Below are 16,751 nucleotides of genomic sequence, written 5' to 3' on the forward strand. Positions count from 1 at the left end.
AGTGATGGTTCTGTTTCCTGTGACTGTAGTGCTATTGCATGAAGATGTCGGCCTGCATTTTTCAGTGAACCATTGTGAAGATGAAACTCGAATATAAACGGCACATATGCAATTACAATGCTGCCCCTTGACATTAAACGGTTAGCGTTGGCACGATAATTCACATAATATGCTAATGAGTCGTAATTATAAACAGCATCCACCAATCATGATAGCATTGGGAGATGACAAATGGGTCTCTGACCTCCAAACAAATTAAATGCTGTCGATATATGTCTCCGGTTAAATGATTTGTAAATCACTCAGATTAACCTATGATCAGTATGACGCGCACTCTAAGTATTCAGCATGTACGGTATTGAACCTCAAAATTACCGATGTACATTTCAAATCTGATCAAATTCAATATTAAATACTCAATCCAAACGTTGAAAATTAGCCAATTAGTCTGGTGCCGAAACCCTGATTTTTGGTCGAACCCAAAAATTTCGGCCCCACAATGATTCTCGGTGGTTTCTGTATCTTCAAAGCCTACTGAATCAGGATCTGCATGATGCCACCCTTGCACCCTTGGGCATTTTAATATATTCAAGATGGCCGTCAAGATGGCTGCCAAAACATGTAAATGGTAATATCTCAGCTCTATGAAATGTTATCAAGGAGATTTTGGTGTCATTTGCAAGGTAAACAGGGCCAAGGAATTCATTCCTTTCATTGCCCGACATGTGCAACTCTTAATTTGCATAAAAATCCAAGATGGCTGCCAAAATCATCTCCAAAACAGGTAAAATGCCGTATCTCAGCTCCATGAGCTGTTGGAGTCATTGTGGTCTCCTTTGCCAGGCAAATGGGGTTACGGAACTCATATCTTTCATTGCCTGATATGTACAACCCTTAATTTGCATAAAAAGCCAAGATGGTTGCCAGGTAAACAGGGCCTACCTAGCCGTAGCTGTGTATCAATGTACCTGGACTTTATCGTTGAAGTTTAATGTGACAAATATTGCCGATTGCGTGCAGAAAACGGGATTTTCGTTTTAGTCCCCAACGGTTTGATTTGCTTGCCTTGCACAGCTGCTTCGAATCGAGTCACGAGTGTTGTTACATAATAACCTCGGGAGGTTTGCCACGTCAGTACGTGCAAGCTTTCAGAATGACTTTCCTAAGCTGTGAGGACTGTGGTGAGCTCTCAGCTAAAGTGCGTCTGTGCCAAGGAGACATGCATTTATGTACAGGCTGCAACAAAAAACGCTTCGGCGGAGGCAATGGTTCAAAAAGTGATGGAGATAGAGGACAAGTAAGAACAACGAGTAGTGGTGTGATAATTAATGAGCTTTTATGCTTTTTGGTGAACAAAATGGATGCTCTCACTACTGATATGCTTGTCAAATTATGTTGTGATCATTTTGGTGATGATGAAGTGGAATTGGCCAAGAAGACCCTCTTCGAATTCTGCCATAATGACTTTGGACGGCTTGTAAAGCGTCAGGGCCAAAACAAACGCTATAATAATGTTATGGATATGGTCAAACTACTACATGAACTGGACGAGGAAGACCTCCCATGCTTTGTTGCGAAAAACCTCGCAAAGTTACCTCCAGTTGACATCAACCACATAGATGTCTCTACCTTAATGACTGAACTGAAATTTATGAGGCGTGAGCTGTCGCAGTTGAAAGATAACAATGCTCGGTCTGAGGTGGGTGATTTGGCGGATGAACTGCACGTTTTGCGACAAGAAATCTGCGAGATGAAAGGCTGTCTCGGTAATATTCAGTTGGGAGTTGAAAAACGTGACAAGATCCCACAGGTGGTGTGTCGAGATTCCGCTGAGACATCTGTTATGAAATTAGCACCTCCCCCTAGTAATGAAGTTTGGCGTGTAAATACCAATTCATATGCTGAAGCTGTGCAGTCGCAGGTGGCTGTTGGTAACGTGACAACTAATACTGCGTTGTTTCCGCCTCGTCGAGCATCTTCTGGGAACTTGGAAAACCCGTCATCAAATCAGAAAGGAGATTTCAAATTGGTGACGCGCCGGCCCAAACGTCGCCCCCAACATGTAATTGGGACAGCAAAACCGGTGGAAGGATGCTCGCTAAAGGTAGTACGTCCTAATCCTCCATTTAAACTGTTTATCACAAGATTTTCTCCGACAACAACTCCCGAAGATGTTAAACGTTACATTGAAAGTCGCTGCAAGACTGAAGTAAAATGCGAACAGCTCACTACAAAATACGATACGTATAAATCTTTCGTGATTGAAACGACACGGGATTTCGCTGACGCAGTTCGTGATCCTGCTCTGTGGCCAGACGGTATTCTTGTACGTAAATTTTATTAACTATTTCCATGACCCTACGGCTTGCATCCTATAACTGTCGTGGTATAAAATCGTCCATTGATGCTATCAAATCTCTCTGTGACATCCATGATATTGTTTTTCTTCAAGAACATTGGTTGACAAAAGCTGAACTTTCGTTGCTGCCTAATATTCACAAGGAATTCAACGCTTGCGCTGTGTCTGCCATTGACGACACTTCTGGTTTTCGCGTCGGACGCCCATTTGGTGGGGTTGCAATTTTGTGGCGTAAGTCATTGGGACATAATGTAAATGTAAAGTATTTAGATGACACTAGGTTATTGGGTGTTGAAATCATTACATCCTCAGCGAAATTATTCTTTATTTGCGTTTATTTGCCAACTTATTCACATGATAATTATGATAGTTATATGTCATATTTAGCGAAAATCAGAAATATTGTTACTGATGTAGAAACTTCTAATGTTGCTATTATTGGTGATTTCAATGCCAATTTGGGTACTTTATTTGGTAATGAGCTTGACATTTTTTGTCGTGAAAACAATCTGCATATATCTGATGTTGAGAAGCTAGATAATTCTGCTGATAATTTCACCTTTATAAGTGAAGCACATGGTACTACGTGTTGGTTAGATCATTTTGTGAGTACTCATGCAGTTCATAACTCCATCACTGATATTCGTATCCTTCATGATTTTGTGTCGTCTGATCATTTTCCTCTCTGTGTAAACACACAAACTGGTGGATTAATTCGTTCTGATCCTTGCAAGCATGGTATGCGCAGTTATAATAGCAGTTTTAATTGGAGTAAAGCGACCCCTCAAAATTTATTCATTTATGGAAACGAAACTGGGTTTTTGCTTCGTAATCTTGAAGTGCCAAGTGAAGCTTTTGTGTGCCGTGACCCCAACTGTAAGAATGTTGATCACATACGTGGTTTACAGTCATTTTACTCGAATGTTGTTTCATGTTTGAAATTAGCTGCCAATAGTTGTATTCCAACTTCATCATCCGGTGAGTCTGGTTTTAATTCTGTCCCTGGATGGAATGAACATGTGCGTAATTTTCACAACTCTGCGCGGGATGCGTTCAAAATTTGGGTGGTAAATGGTAAGCCAAAATCAGGCCCACTCTTTCATCTTATGAGTAAAACTCGTGCTAAATTTAAGTCTGTCTTGCGATCTTGTAAAAGAAACGAAAACAAAGCTAGGGCGGAGTCCTTGGCCCATAATTTAACACGAGGGGGTACACGCAAGTTTTGGAATTCTGTTCATAATGCAAAGGGTGGCCATGCCGCTATTCCAACCAGTGTGAGCGGTTGTACTGGTCAAGATAATATTGTTGATATGTGGAAAAAACATTATGAAAGTTTGCTTAATTCTGTCAAAACTATTCGTGATAAATCATCTGTTATGTCTTCGATAGACAATAGATTTTAATAATCAAATGGTGGTTACTGTCGGTGTGATTAAAGAATGTATACACAAACTTGAAAAAGGTAAAGCCTGTGGTAACGATGGTATTGCTGCAGAGCATTTGATCTATGCTGATCAAGTCCTGTGTGTCATTTTGAGCCTTTGTTTTACTGGCTTTGTCGTCCATGGTTATTTACCAGATATGTTTATGCATGCAGTTATTTGTCCAATTGTTAAAGACAAATCTAAGGATCTTACTTCGGTCGATAATTACAGGCCCGTGGCTTTGGTGACAGCGATTTCTAAACTTTTTGAATTGTGTATCTTATCACGAATTGAAACTTTACTTGTTACTAGTGATCTCCAGTTTGGCTTTAAAAGAAGTCATTCCACAGATATGTGCATTTTCACACTTAAAGAAATTGTAGATTTTATAAGAGACATAATACACCCATATTTTTGTGCTTCATGGATGCTACTAAGGCATTTGACAGGGTAAATCACTGGACTTTGTTTAGAAAATTGATAAATAGGCGTATACCATTGTTTATAGTCCGTATTTTACAGTATTGGTATTCAAATCAGTTATTTTTGTACGATGGGCGTCTGCTTTGTCAAACGCATTCAGTGTTATTAATGGCGTACGGCAAGGCAGCAATCTCTCACCTATGCTCTTTGCTGTGTATGTAGACGATCTAAGTACAAAGCTACAATCAGCCTGTGTTGGATGCTGTTTGGTAAACACAGTTGTTAATCACCTATTTTATGCAGATGACTTGGTTTTGATTTGCCCCTCGGCAAAAGCATTACAAAAATTAATTAACATATGTGAACACTATGGGGACAAGCATGATATTGTTTTTCATCCCACTAAAACAGAATGTATGGCTATTTTCCCGAGGTCTTGGAAACCTAACAGAATTCCTATCGTATTTTTATATGGAAAATCTCTTAAATTTGTCAACACTAAAAATATCTTGGATATATTGTTTCTTCGTCGGGGGAAGACAACGCTGATATGCACAGGCAACTTCGATGTGTTTATGCTAGAGCTAATTGGATTGCGCGCAATTTTAGCTGCTGTTCAAAGATTGTGAAATGTACCCTTTTTAGAAGCTTTTTATATAGTATGTATTGTCTTAATGTTTGGTGTAACTACAGTGCTAGACAGATGTCAACTCTAAAAGTGGCTTATCATAATGCATTGCGAATAATTTTTGATCTTAAACGTGATGCTAGTATCAGTCACAATTTTGTATCAAGAAATATTTTGAATTTTGCTTCATTGCAACGAAAGTTACATTGAACTTTTGCAAAAGATTAACAGAAAGCAAGAATTCAGTAATATACAGTTGTGTTAATTCTGATTTTTACTTTAATTCAACTTTCTGGCAGCATTGTAGGAATGTATTGTATTAGTATTTTCAGTAGTTTTTTTTATTCTTTTATAAAATTTATTTCTCGCTGTAATGCCTACATATTAATGTTTTTCTTGGTATGGGCCGATGGCCTGAAATAAAGGTAATAATAATAATAATAACAAGGCAGTATTGCTGAAGGCAATGAGTACTTGGGCCGTGATAGAGTAATTTTGAGGACAATATATACTACTATTCAAATATGGTCTTGAATTTCCTCCTGTCAATTAGGGATTAACTGGTTATTAAACGAAGCAATGGCATGACAACGGCAAAATATGTCTAGCAACTTTTGTGGAGTTTGAGGCAGGGGTTCTTTATTTATAGTGGAAATTGCTTAAACTCCTTAAATATTCAAATTACAGCAAATTTCTTTTGTTCTCGATGGTAGATGTCTAATATTTAGATGGGCATATTTAGATTTCTACCCTATAGTTATCCCTATATACCGAAAATCGGACATCCAGCTCTATTGGCTTGCTCAGAATTAGATATGCGCATAATTAATGAGGTACAATATGTGGCGTCGTAAGGTGTCTTATCATACCAAATATGAAGGATGTAGCACTTGTGGTTACTGAGTTGTGGACAAATATATATATTTGAGGTCAAAGGTCATTGAGGTCACGTCACATTTTGTCATAATAATTGTATTGCTAAGTTATTCCTATATACCAAAAATCAGACCTCTAGCTCTATTGGCTCGCTCAAAATAAGATATGCGCATAATTAATGAGGTACAATATATGGTGTCATAAGGTGTCCTATCATACCAAATATGAAGGGTGTAGCACTTGTGGTTACTGAGTTGTGGACAAATATGTATATTTGAGGTCAAAGGTCATTGAGGTCACGTCACATGTTGTCATAATAATTGTATTGCTAAGTTATTCCTATATACCAAAAATCAGACCTCTAGCTCTATTGGCTCGCTAAAAATTAGATATGTGTATAATTAATGGGGTACAATATGTGGCGTCATAAGGTGTCCCATCATACCAGATATGAAAGGTTTAGCACTTGTGGTTACTGAGTTATGGACAATAATGTATATTTGAGGTCAAAGGTCACCAAGGTCACATGATATTTTGTCAAAATGTCTGAGATATCTGCGTGAACGGATGGACTCACTGATGGACTCACGGACGGATATGACCCAATATGTAAGCCCCCTGGACTTTATCTATTGGGACAACAAACTGTGTCACTGCATCCTTTAGGCAATATGAATACGATGAGAAACTAAATTTTTATTTTTCTTGGCCTTATACATGGTGTCTATGGAGAACTCCCTTATACATGGGAGTCTATGGAGGTGTAAACTAAAAAGTCCTCTAACACGGCCAAATTCGATCGCATTGTGAAACAAATCGACGTGCATCTGTATGGGGTTGGGTACCATTCTTGTGCAAAGTTTGAAAGAAATTGACCAGGGCATGTCTGAGATATCTGCGTGAACGGACGGACGGACGGACTGACATGACCAAACCTATAAGTATAACACCCCCAGGACTTCGTCCGTGGGCACTAAAAATAACGCAACAGTTATTACAGCTACACCGGCGGTAGGTTCATATCCAGAGCCCCGTACGGTCTGCCGCCGTCGCTTGAAAACAATCTCATAAACCTGGCCATATCAACTGTGTATGGGCAGCTGGATACTTAACTTCCCGGAGAAGGCGAGCTGTCACGTTCAAGCTCAGGATTATTTCACGATCAAATTTCAGTAAATTTACCTTACCTAGATGAAATTTTGTCTATAGGCTGAAATTTCGCCGAAGTTTGACAAAATTACATCGATTTTTCAGGTTCATATCCGACATTTTTGAGTTTTGAGTGCAGACAGAAATAAGATTTGAGGCAACATGGCTGCGACCCCATGTTGACCCCTAGCCCTGCGTACGATGCAATGTGCTACAGCTAACACACAGCATCGTACGCAGGGCCCAGGGCTAGCGAGAGAGTTGCCGACATCGACGGTTATTTACGAGAAGTGAATAAAGGACTGTCATTTTTGGAAGCGATCGAGTAGCTGAGGTAGGCTGGGATACGACTTGGGCCCAAGAACGCTGAATTTTGGCAGTAATTTGGCTTTTTACGTCAAGTCCCAAAATGGATTTGAAGTCACCGACCCTACGTACGGGTCTTTTCAGGGCTGTGGTGAGCGGGGCGATTAGCTGTAGCGGAACACACAGCATCGTACGCAGGGCTAGTTGACCCCAAGTGAAAATGTGTTCGCGATCAAATCTTCCTACATTTTTTTCAGAATTTTCGACAAAATCATTGCTTCTTAAATCTTTTGTAAAATATAAAATACTAAAATAAAAATGCGATGTGCCATGTCTCCAGATTTCTAAAATATCGTTCGTTGACCGTTCGACGGAATACTCATTTCGCAAACTTGTGACGCAGTTGAAATTCATAGGCCTACTGACCGCCAAATATCTTAATGAGACGAGATCATTCTAGACATCCTCCATTCGCGTTAGAGTTCAGCTCGCTTAGAGTATCATAACATTCTTCGGCCTTCGTTTAGATCGACCCTAATCTCTCCCATTTAGGAAATAAATACACAAGCTACCTTGACAAAACTTCGTGCACCATCCAGGACCAAACGCACTACAAATCTGTCTTGACGTCATCATCTCCTTACATGGTAATCGGCATACCGTATTTTTTAGCAAAGGAGACACAGAATACGTCGGAGTACTCAGTTTCAAAACGTATTACATTGTGTGATGTTGTCAAAAAAAAGGTAATGTTACTGCAGTGGTATAAATTACAAAACACAAAAGTTAAAATCAGTTTATTTGGACTGGCTATACCCAATATTTCATATTGTTTCTTATGCCAGATTTGACCACGTGCTTACTGGCGACCCCTTTACATGCAAATTTTGTGTCAAATGGTGTGTTCTCCTGGAAAAACAAACGTACGATTTCTATATGAAGGAGGCGAAATTTGCCCTCAAAACTCGAAACCACCCCTTTGTGGGGTGTACCTAGCTATTTTGAACGAGCTTCTCGAATCTGCAGCTCTATTTCGAAATGATGGTCTGGTTTTCTCAGCTCAAGGATAAGTGTTCTCCATCGCTGTGGGCATTACTATTCTCAGCTGGGGGTACAGTTTCCAGTCGTAATGTTTTTCATTGTGTCCGGGATATAAAACATTTCCTTTTCACACTTTTACTTGGATTAACACTAGTCCACATCTTGTCAGCGATTAAACATGTTTCAAGTTTAAATGTTAAATTCTGGTCTCGAGCCCTCTTGTTTGACCAGACTGAAATTACCCCTCCCACTTTGGCTGGTCCAGTGAGTGTAGCAAGGGTCGTGCCATCGCCTAGGAAACGGAGGGTGCATTAATTGTTGCATTTCGATGCACATTTTGATTATATTCAGAAGATTTTGTGGCAAAAACTCAGATAGAGAAGCATTAATATTCACATCTCACTTATTCAAGACTGGCCGAGAGCAGCACTTCCATTCAGTTAACATCATTACGCCATTTATTATGCCAGAAAGATGAAGCCAAGACATTTTGCCCTCCCTGGTCTCAGCCAGAAATGGTTATACCTTACAGAGTTTTTTCCCACGGAATGAAAACAAATGTACTTGGGCTGAGGCCCAAGTACAATAAAAAAAACGACATCCATAAACAGGTAAAATATCAATCTCAGCTCAATGAGAAGCTGTTGGAGTCATTTTGTTCTCCTTTGCCAGGTATATTGGGTCAATTAATTCATATCTTTCATTGGCTGATATGTACAACCCTTAATATACATAAACATTTGCATAAAAATCCAAATACCTGTTTCAGTGTGTAAGGAGTCATATCTCAAAACACTACAATGTATGCCACTGATTTTGATTTCTTTTAGCATTTTTTACGGGTCAAAAATTGGTATCTTTTGTTATATTGCTATAAAATCAACTATGAAAATTATGAAATTGATGCTTACAATCCAAGATGGCTGCTAATCTTGTTTCCACAATATATATAAAGGTATATCTTAGCTGAAATTGCACCCTAGAGACTAATACAGTAAGGGTTCAAGGCTGAAGGATAAGTTTCTTTCGTTATTTTAAATGTAAAATATTTCATTGAAAGCCAAAATGACCACCTAATATCAACTATGCCCACACAAATGTATGTAACAAAAGTATGAGTCGTATATTATCCCACCAAGCATTCTTGAGACCTATTTTGTTGTGTTTGGTCATGTTTTATTGGTCGCAGGGTTTTCATTGCTTGTTTTCTGAACTGGAAAAATCTTACTTTTAATGGAGGGATTTTATCCCGCATTGCAGCTTTAATGGTTTCCTAGAACATCACACCATATCTTAATTTATCCAGCATCTTTCACACAAGGTTGTATGTGTTTGGGTCCGTCTGAGAAGTCATGGATTTCACATTTCCACTCATATAATTTGTCAAACCACCATTTACATAAATTATATTGTTCTTTTTTGACAGCAAAGATACTTTCATGTTATGCCTCTGAAGTTCTACCCTTAGCTTCGCAACCGTCATGCTGCAAACAATTTTAAAGTTTTTGCATTACGGTCATCCGTAGGGGCATCAAGAATACCAATGTTTGCGCTTGACACCCATCCAAAGCACTTTGAACAGTTTAATTGCAGTACAATTACGTATACCCACTATTTAATTGGATTGTTGTTGTTTTTGTAATTAAACATATATACACCTTGCTCCTCCTAAAGCAATCTTTTTCACTACTTCTAATCCACTTCCTGACATAAAAGTTCTATACTGATGAGCATGTGCATTTTTCCTTGTGTCTCGGAATGAAACCAAAAATACATTGCAAAATAACCTGTACTGTTTTGATGACTTGTACAAACTTTTATTTGACTATAAAAAGTAACATAACAACAACCAAAAATGTATGCAGACAAAGAGCTACAACTGCTAGGTTATGGTGCAGTGGGCTACATGCTAGCCATTTTACGACATATAACTTGGACAAGAAAAAACGAAAAAAGTAAAATATTGATGAACATGTAATATACGCATATAGATATTAAGATTTATACATATATTCTCTTTTTTAATACTCGTTTGTTGTTGATTTTGCAAAACCTTTATTGTACTTTAAGATCAAGATCCCAAGTGGGATACGACTTCAATAAGGGCTTACTTTACTTCACTAAACTTTATATATATATATATATATATATATATATATATATATATATATATATATATATATATATATATATATATATATATATATATATATATATATATATTTATATATATATACACAAATGTATACAATGTGCCCTCCCGGTTATCACCATAATGGCTTTATGGCAACCTCTGAACTTGGGCACAGAGGGTACGGTTACACATTGTTGAGGATTGAAAATATGGACTCACCAGAGTGCTCCAACGGCAATACATACCATGAGCGAAGCATATATATATATATATATATATATATATATATATATATATATATATATATATATATATATATATATATATATATATATATATATATATATATATATATATATATATATATATATATATATATATATATATAAATAAGAACGGTATAGTGAACAAAGATCCAAGGTGTCAAACGGATTTCGTGACTTTGGTTGGCTGAAAAATGAATCAGTCAAATCGCTTTTCACTTAAACTTTCAGTCAAGGCTAACCAGCTCCTTCAGATGTGCATAAATTCATTCCTAATGGATGTACAGGTGACCCTCCATATTCCACAGGAAGTTACAGGCGCTCTTTAACTCAACTGGCTGTGACATTTGTATTTTTTGGCAGTATAGTATAGCAAGCATCTGCCAATATAAATGGCCCTGCTAATAACAAAAGCGATGAAGATGATGTTGTGCCAGAATCTTACAGTTCTGGTCGAAAACTTGTAAATGAGTATTTTGGTACATTGTTACAGATAACTATTATAAAACGTGCCACCAAATGATAAATGGTACGTAAACAGTTCATGTAATGGGAAAAGTGTGTTCCTCAATACCTAAAATGCGGCCAAAGATTAAGCTTCAATCTCAAAGATGATCAATGATAATATAAGTTAAGGCTACATGCCTGTTTTGCGACTCTTTTTAGGGCATCGATGATGTTTTGACTTTACTTTTGATATATGTTGGATTGTACAGTTTATATGCAATTGACCCTTCAAATGTATCAAAAGACACAAAAGTTGGTCTTGTGAGCTACTAAGTAATAGAGACATGATGTAATATTTTGACACCATTATTCGCATTATCAGATAAACTCCCTCTTTTTGTAACGTTCTTGGAAGTTTTTTCAGGTCACATAACTGGAGATTCAAATTCTGCAACTGGATAAAACATGGCCATACTCATCAAAATAGGTCTAAGAATGCTCGATTGGTAAATATGCAACTCACACCTTACTAATATTGGTGTTTGTAATGCTATTGAACAGCTGAAAGTGCTCTGAATTATGTCAAACGCAAGAAGTTGGTATTTCTGCTGCCTATGAATGGCACTATAGCAGAAACTAGAGACTTGTTTGTAGCATGACGGTTGTAAAGCTTAAGGTACAACGTCTGACGGATGACATTAAAACTGGTTGTCAAAAGTGGCAAAAGACAAGTATCTTCATTGTCAAATCAGAAAACCATGCCTGCAATGATAAAGATATTCATAGAAGGCCTCTGCTACACTCACTTGCGGTCATATATTTAAAGGGCAGCAATAGTAAAGATCCTCCTGAAAATGATCTGAGTGACTAAGTTGGTGCAAAGAAAAACAAGACTGATGACTCAAGTTGGCTCAAAGATGACCAAACAAGTCACTTTTGTGCAAGTGCGAATGCATTCTCAGCAAATTCGCCTCAAATAATTGAAGCTCATTTATGTGGTTAATTGGCAAATGATAAAATTACCATTGATGTTGTATGGAAAGATACAGTTCATTATCATTTAATTTAAATGGATGGTTTGACAATTTATGTGGATGGAAATGTGAATCCCATGACCTCTCAAACAGACTAAAACACACACAACCCTGTGTGAAAGATGCGGGATAAATTAAGATACGATGTAATGTTTTAGGAAACCATTTTAGCGGAAATGTGGGATAAAATCCTTCCATTAGAAGTAAGATTTTTTCCAGTTCAGAAAACAAGCAATGAAAAGCCTGCGACCAATAAAACCGGACCAAATACAACAAAATAGATCTCAAGAATGCTTGGTGGATTAAGATACAACTCAATGTTTTTGTGGCATCCATTTGTGTGGCCATAGTTGATATTGGGTGGTCATTTTGACTTGAATTCAATGAAATATTTCACATTTAATATAACGAAAGAAACTTATTCTTCAGCCTTGAGCCCTTACTGTATTAGTCTCTAGTATGCAATCTCAGCGAAGATATACCTTGATATTTGTTGTTGAAACCTGCTTAGCAACTATCTTTGGTTGTAAGTATCAAATTCAGATTTTCATGGTTGATTTTTTAGCAAATATAACAAAAGATACCAATTTTTGACCCATGAAACATGCCGAAAGACACCAAACTCAGTGGCATAGTGTATTGAGATATGACTCCTTACACACTGAAACAGGTATTTGGATTTTTATGCAAATTTTTATGCAAATTAAGGGTTGCACATGTCAGCCAATGAAAGATATGAATTGCTTGACCCAATATACCTGGCAAAAGAGACCAAAATGACTCCAACAGCTTCTCATTGACCTGAGATATGATAATTTACCTGTTTTTGGATGTCGCTTTGGCAACCATCTTGGCTTTTTATGCAAATTAAGGGTTGTACATATCAGGCAATGAAAGATATGAGTTCCGTAACCCCATTTGCCTGGCAAAGGAGACCACAATGACGCCAACAGCTTCTCATGGAGCTGAGATACTGTTTTGGAGGTGATTTTGGCAGCCATCTTGGATTTTTATGCAAATTAAGAGTTGCAAATGTTGGGCAATGAAAGGACTGAATTTTTCGGCCCTGTTTACCTGGCAAATGACACCAAAATAACTTTGATAACATATCATAGAGCTGAGATATTACCATTTACATGTTTTGGCGGCCATCTTGGCGGCCATCTTGAATATATTAAAATGCCCAAGGATGCCAGGGTGGCATCATGCAGATCCTGATTCAGTAGGCTTTGTAGGTACAAAAACAACCGAGAACCATTGTTGGGCCGAAATTTTTGGGTTTTGTGTTTCGGCACCAGACTAAAGTATCAGTTTGCTACTCAAACCAACTTCAGTCATGGTGCAACTTAGAGAAAATAACAAATTTTCTAGAGTTCATCAAATTTCATTTTGAATTTTTTTTTGTGGTATTGTGTGAGAGAGTGGAAAATCACTTACAATGCCAGCAACTCTCTACTGTACAAGTGACAACTTATTATGAACTGGTCAGTTTAGATCTTTGGGTACAGTCATGGATAAACCATAGAAAGAAGAATAGGGAAGCCCCTCTACTGTCTATAGATAACCTCAGATACAGACAGACATACGAATTCAAGAGAGCCCTGATACCCTACCTAATTAGGGACTGGTCAGTTTCTTCGGCCTTTGGAGGGGGGGGGAAGCGGTGGATTCATGGGGGCACCTTGTTTTTGACTTTGGTGATAGGGAAATCACCAAGGGCTCATACTTGTTCGTAATTCATTATGCCAACCACAAATTTCATCTTTGAGTTGCATTTTTCGGCGCGCCTTTCGGGCGTGGAACTTCAATAATTATAAGACATATTTTTCAGAGCCCCCTCCAAGCGCGAAAGTTTGATATATCAGATATATATGTATATCAGAGATATCAGAGATATCTGTATGTTTAAAAAGTTTTGGCTCGCCCTTCGGGCGCGCTACTGCAAAATATCAAACATATTTTTTAGCATGCCCTTCAGCCGCATGATTTTCATATATCAGACATATATATCAGAGATATCTGGATGTTAATTTTTTTATGCGCGCCCTTCAGGCGCAGTAATTCAATATTTCAGAGATATAAGCTTATATCACAAATATTTTGATGTCTGTAAATTGAAAGTCTGTTTTGCAAAGTGTACTAATCGTGAAATCCGAAATTTATATGAAGAGCATACGTTCCTGATACTTTTTTGTTTTCTCCATGACAATTCAGTATTAGAAAGCAACTTGCACTAATAGTAATACTTCATTGTTACATTTCTCTTACAACAGTTCTGGTTATGCATAGAAAGTGTGGAATACATTCACAACTTCTTTAACATACTGTATTCAAGCTTTAGAATTGACACTTTTAAGTTCCTATCTTACAAATGACATGACAACAGTTTCATTAAACACAGAATGACTGAAAATTTAAAATATACCGCTTATATATATATATATATATATATATATATATATAATATATATATATATATATATATATATATATATATATATATATATATATATATATATATATATATACACACAAAATGTATACAATGTGCCCTCCCGGTTATCACCATAATGGCTTTATGGCAACCTCTGAACTTGGGCACAGAGTATATATATATATATATATATATATATATATATATATATATATATATTATATATATATATTCTGCCTTATTAAATTTATATTCATTTTACCTTTGTCGCGCACAAGAGGGGTCACCTTGTTTTCGAAAGTTGGATAGGGGTCAGCCAATTTTTGACGTCGGCAAAAAGTAATCCACCCCCCTCCAGGCTGAAGAAACTGGCCAGTTCCTTCATTGGCCAAAAGTTACAATACTTCAGAGCTTACCAGAAAATGAAAAATCATACCAGCTTAATATTTATTTACCAACACATACAATGCCTATGTGATTGGGTATATACAACGCAACGGTTATAACACGGTTTCTCACTTTCTTTTTACGATTAAGGTACTGTTTTTGTTCTCTCATCATCATTTGGTATTCTGGCCGGTGCTCTACTTATGCGTTACTTGAAACCATCGCCTTTGTCGACAGCGAAAGCTCTGATCGTATTTGGAGTCGCCTCCTTGTTACTGCCGATCCCGTTGTCGTTCGTAGGCTGTGAGCAAGACAGTGTTGCCGGCGTAACGATTCCCTATTCCAGTTTTACCAATGCATCTATCAGGTGAGAGAGGTTTCGTTGTAGTCAGTCGTTTCGGTGAAATCGTGTACGTGTTATAAACTTATATTTACAGGATAACGCTTCAAGATGGCGATTACTATGGACAGAAAGCCTGGTGCTTAATTATTTGTCATCGAAATATCATGCAATCATACCATATCTTGAGATAATGAAGGAGGCGTAACCCAAATTAAAAGTATGGCATTATGCTTGATATTTCATTTCGTAGTTAGCGGTGGTCAGACCTGAGATAGCACAAGAAAGCTGATAATCCGGCTCCCATAAATGAAGAGCACCGTCCCTGCACCTTGTCAGTGGATGGATGGTGAATAAAGATACATTACAGAGAAATGTATGATTTTATAAAGACTTTTCAACAAGACACATACAGTTTTTTTTACACCAGAACAGAAGTGTGCTCTCAAACAGATCGAATGAGTGTCATTATATCTTTGGTTGTTTATTTTCAAGTTTGTTTTTTCTACAAGTGACTAAAGTGACTAGGCAGCCAGCTGCGCAATCTATAAAATGTTACTTTTAGAATAACAAAATGCAAGCAAAATCCTTGCCTTGGTTCAAGTCTATGATTTATAAACGTGTGATTGTGTTGGAGGAAATGATCTGTGTTCTGTTTTAATATAAAGCGTGGATTTGAGTGGAGTGACTACGATGACCGGAGTGAAAAACAAGGGAGTTTCACTCGGAATTTCAATCCGGCAGAAGCAAACTCATTACTGCGCAGACTCAAAAGTAACGCATCCGATTGCTTGAAAAACCTGACCTTTGCTGCCAATTTCAATTAGTTTTGTATGAAATAAAAGAGACCCAAGAGAAACTCTTGCAAATGATTTTATTTAACTTTAAAACAATTCTCCGACTTGAACCAAGTCTCGCGAAACCCCCTTCTGGTCGATACAGTTTTTGCTTGAGTAATGCCTACATGTTAAACTTGTCACCTTAGAATATACGTGTTATGCCACATCTTTTGTTCTCAATAATTGTGCTATTGAATCAGAATTCATTTGATAACAACAAATGTTTTTCTCGGGAGCAATAATAAACAAAAATGATAAATTGTGATCAAAATCTAACACGTAACTTGGCAATTTATGCCAACTTTTAAAAAAATGTCAACTTCTTTTCAGAAATAGCTTCCTTGTCAACTTTGGTCCATCCCAAGTTATGTCGGAGTGCAATTGGAACTGCGCATGTTCCGACACCGAGTACGATCCAGTATGCGGCAGTGACGGCCTGACTTATAAATCTTCATGCCTCGCAGGATGTACTGAAGCCATAACCTCGAAGGTATCGGTCGCCTAACCTCAAAATCATAGTTTTGACAGAATTCAAAATTGCTTCGGAATTTTCTCAATCTGAAAACAACGGAATCGTAAGCGTCAAATGCATGTTTGACACCTTTCAACTCTAAATATGTACTTTTAAAGCTTTTATTATTGCAACAATGTGCGAAGTAAAACGCAG

General features: G+C 37.4%; 1 protein-coding gene across 1 annotated transcript; it reads left to right on the plus strand.

The window, feature by feature from the left end:
* The first annotated feature begins 1,153 nt into the window (after window positions 1–1,153).
* Window positions 1,154–2,344, plus strand: LOC139137767 (uncharacterized). The gene has a single exon (XM_070706033.1). The coding sequence runs from the start codon at window positions 1,154–1,156 to the stop codon at window positions 2,342–2,344; it is 1,191 nt and encodes a 396-aa protein (XP_070562134.1).
* Window positions 2,345–16,751: the final 14,407 nt, after the last annotated feature.

The sequence above is a fragment of the Ptychodera flava genome, chromosome 7 (genome assembly GCF_041260155.1).
Source record: "Ptychodera flava strain L36383 chromosome 7, AS_Pfla_20210202, whole genome shotgun sequence".
Taxonomy (NCBI): Eukaryota; Metazoa; Hemichordata; class Enteropneusta; family Ptychoderidae; genus Ptychodera; species Ptychodera flava.

Excerpts from the sequence above, each read along its gene's own strand:
- LOC139137767 (XM_070706033.1), top strand. The coding sequence starts at position 1,154 with ATGACTTTCCTAAGCTGTGAGGACTGTGGTGAGCTCTCAGCTAAAGTG.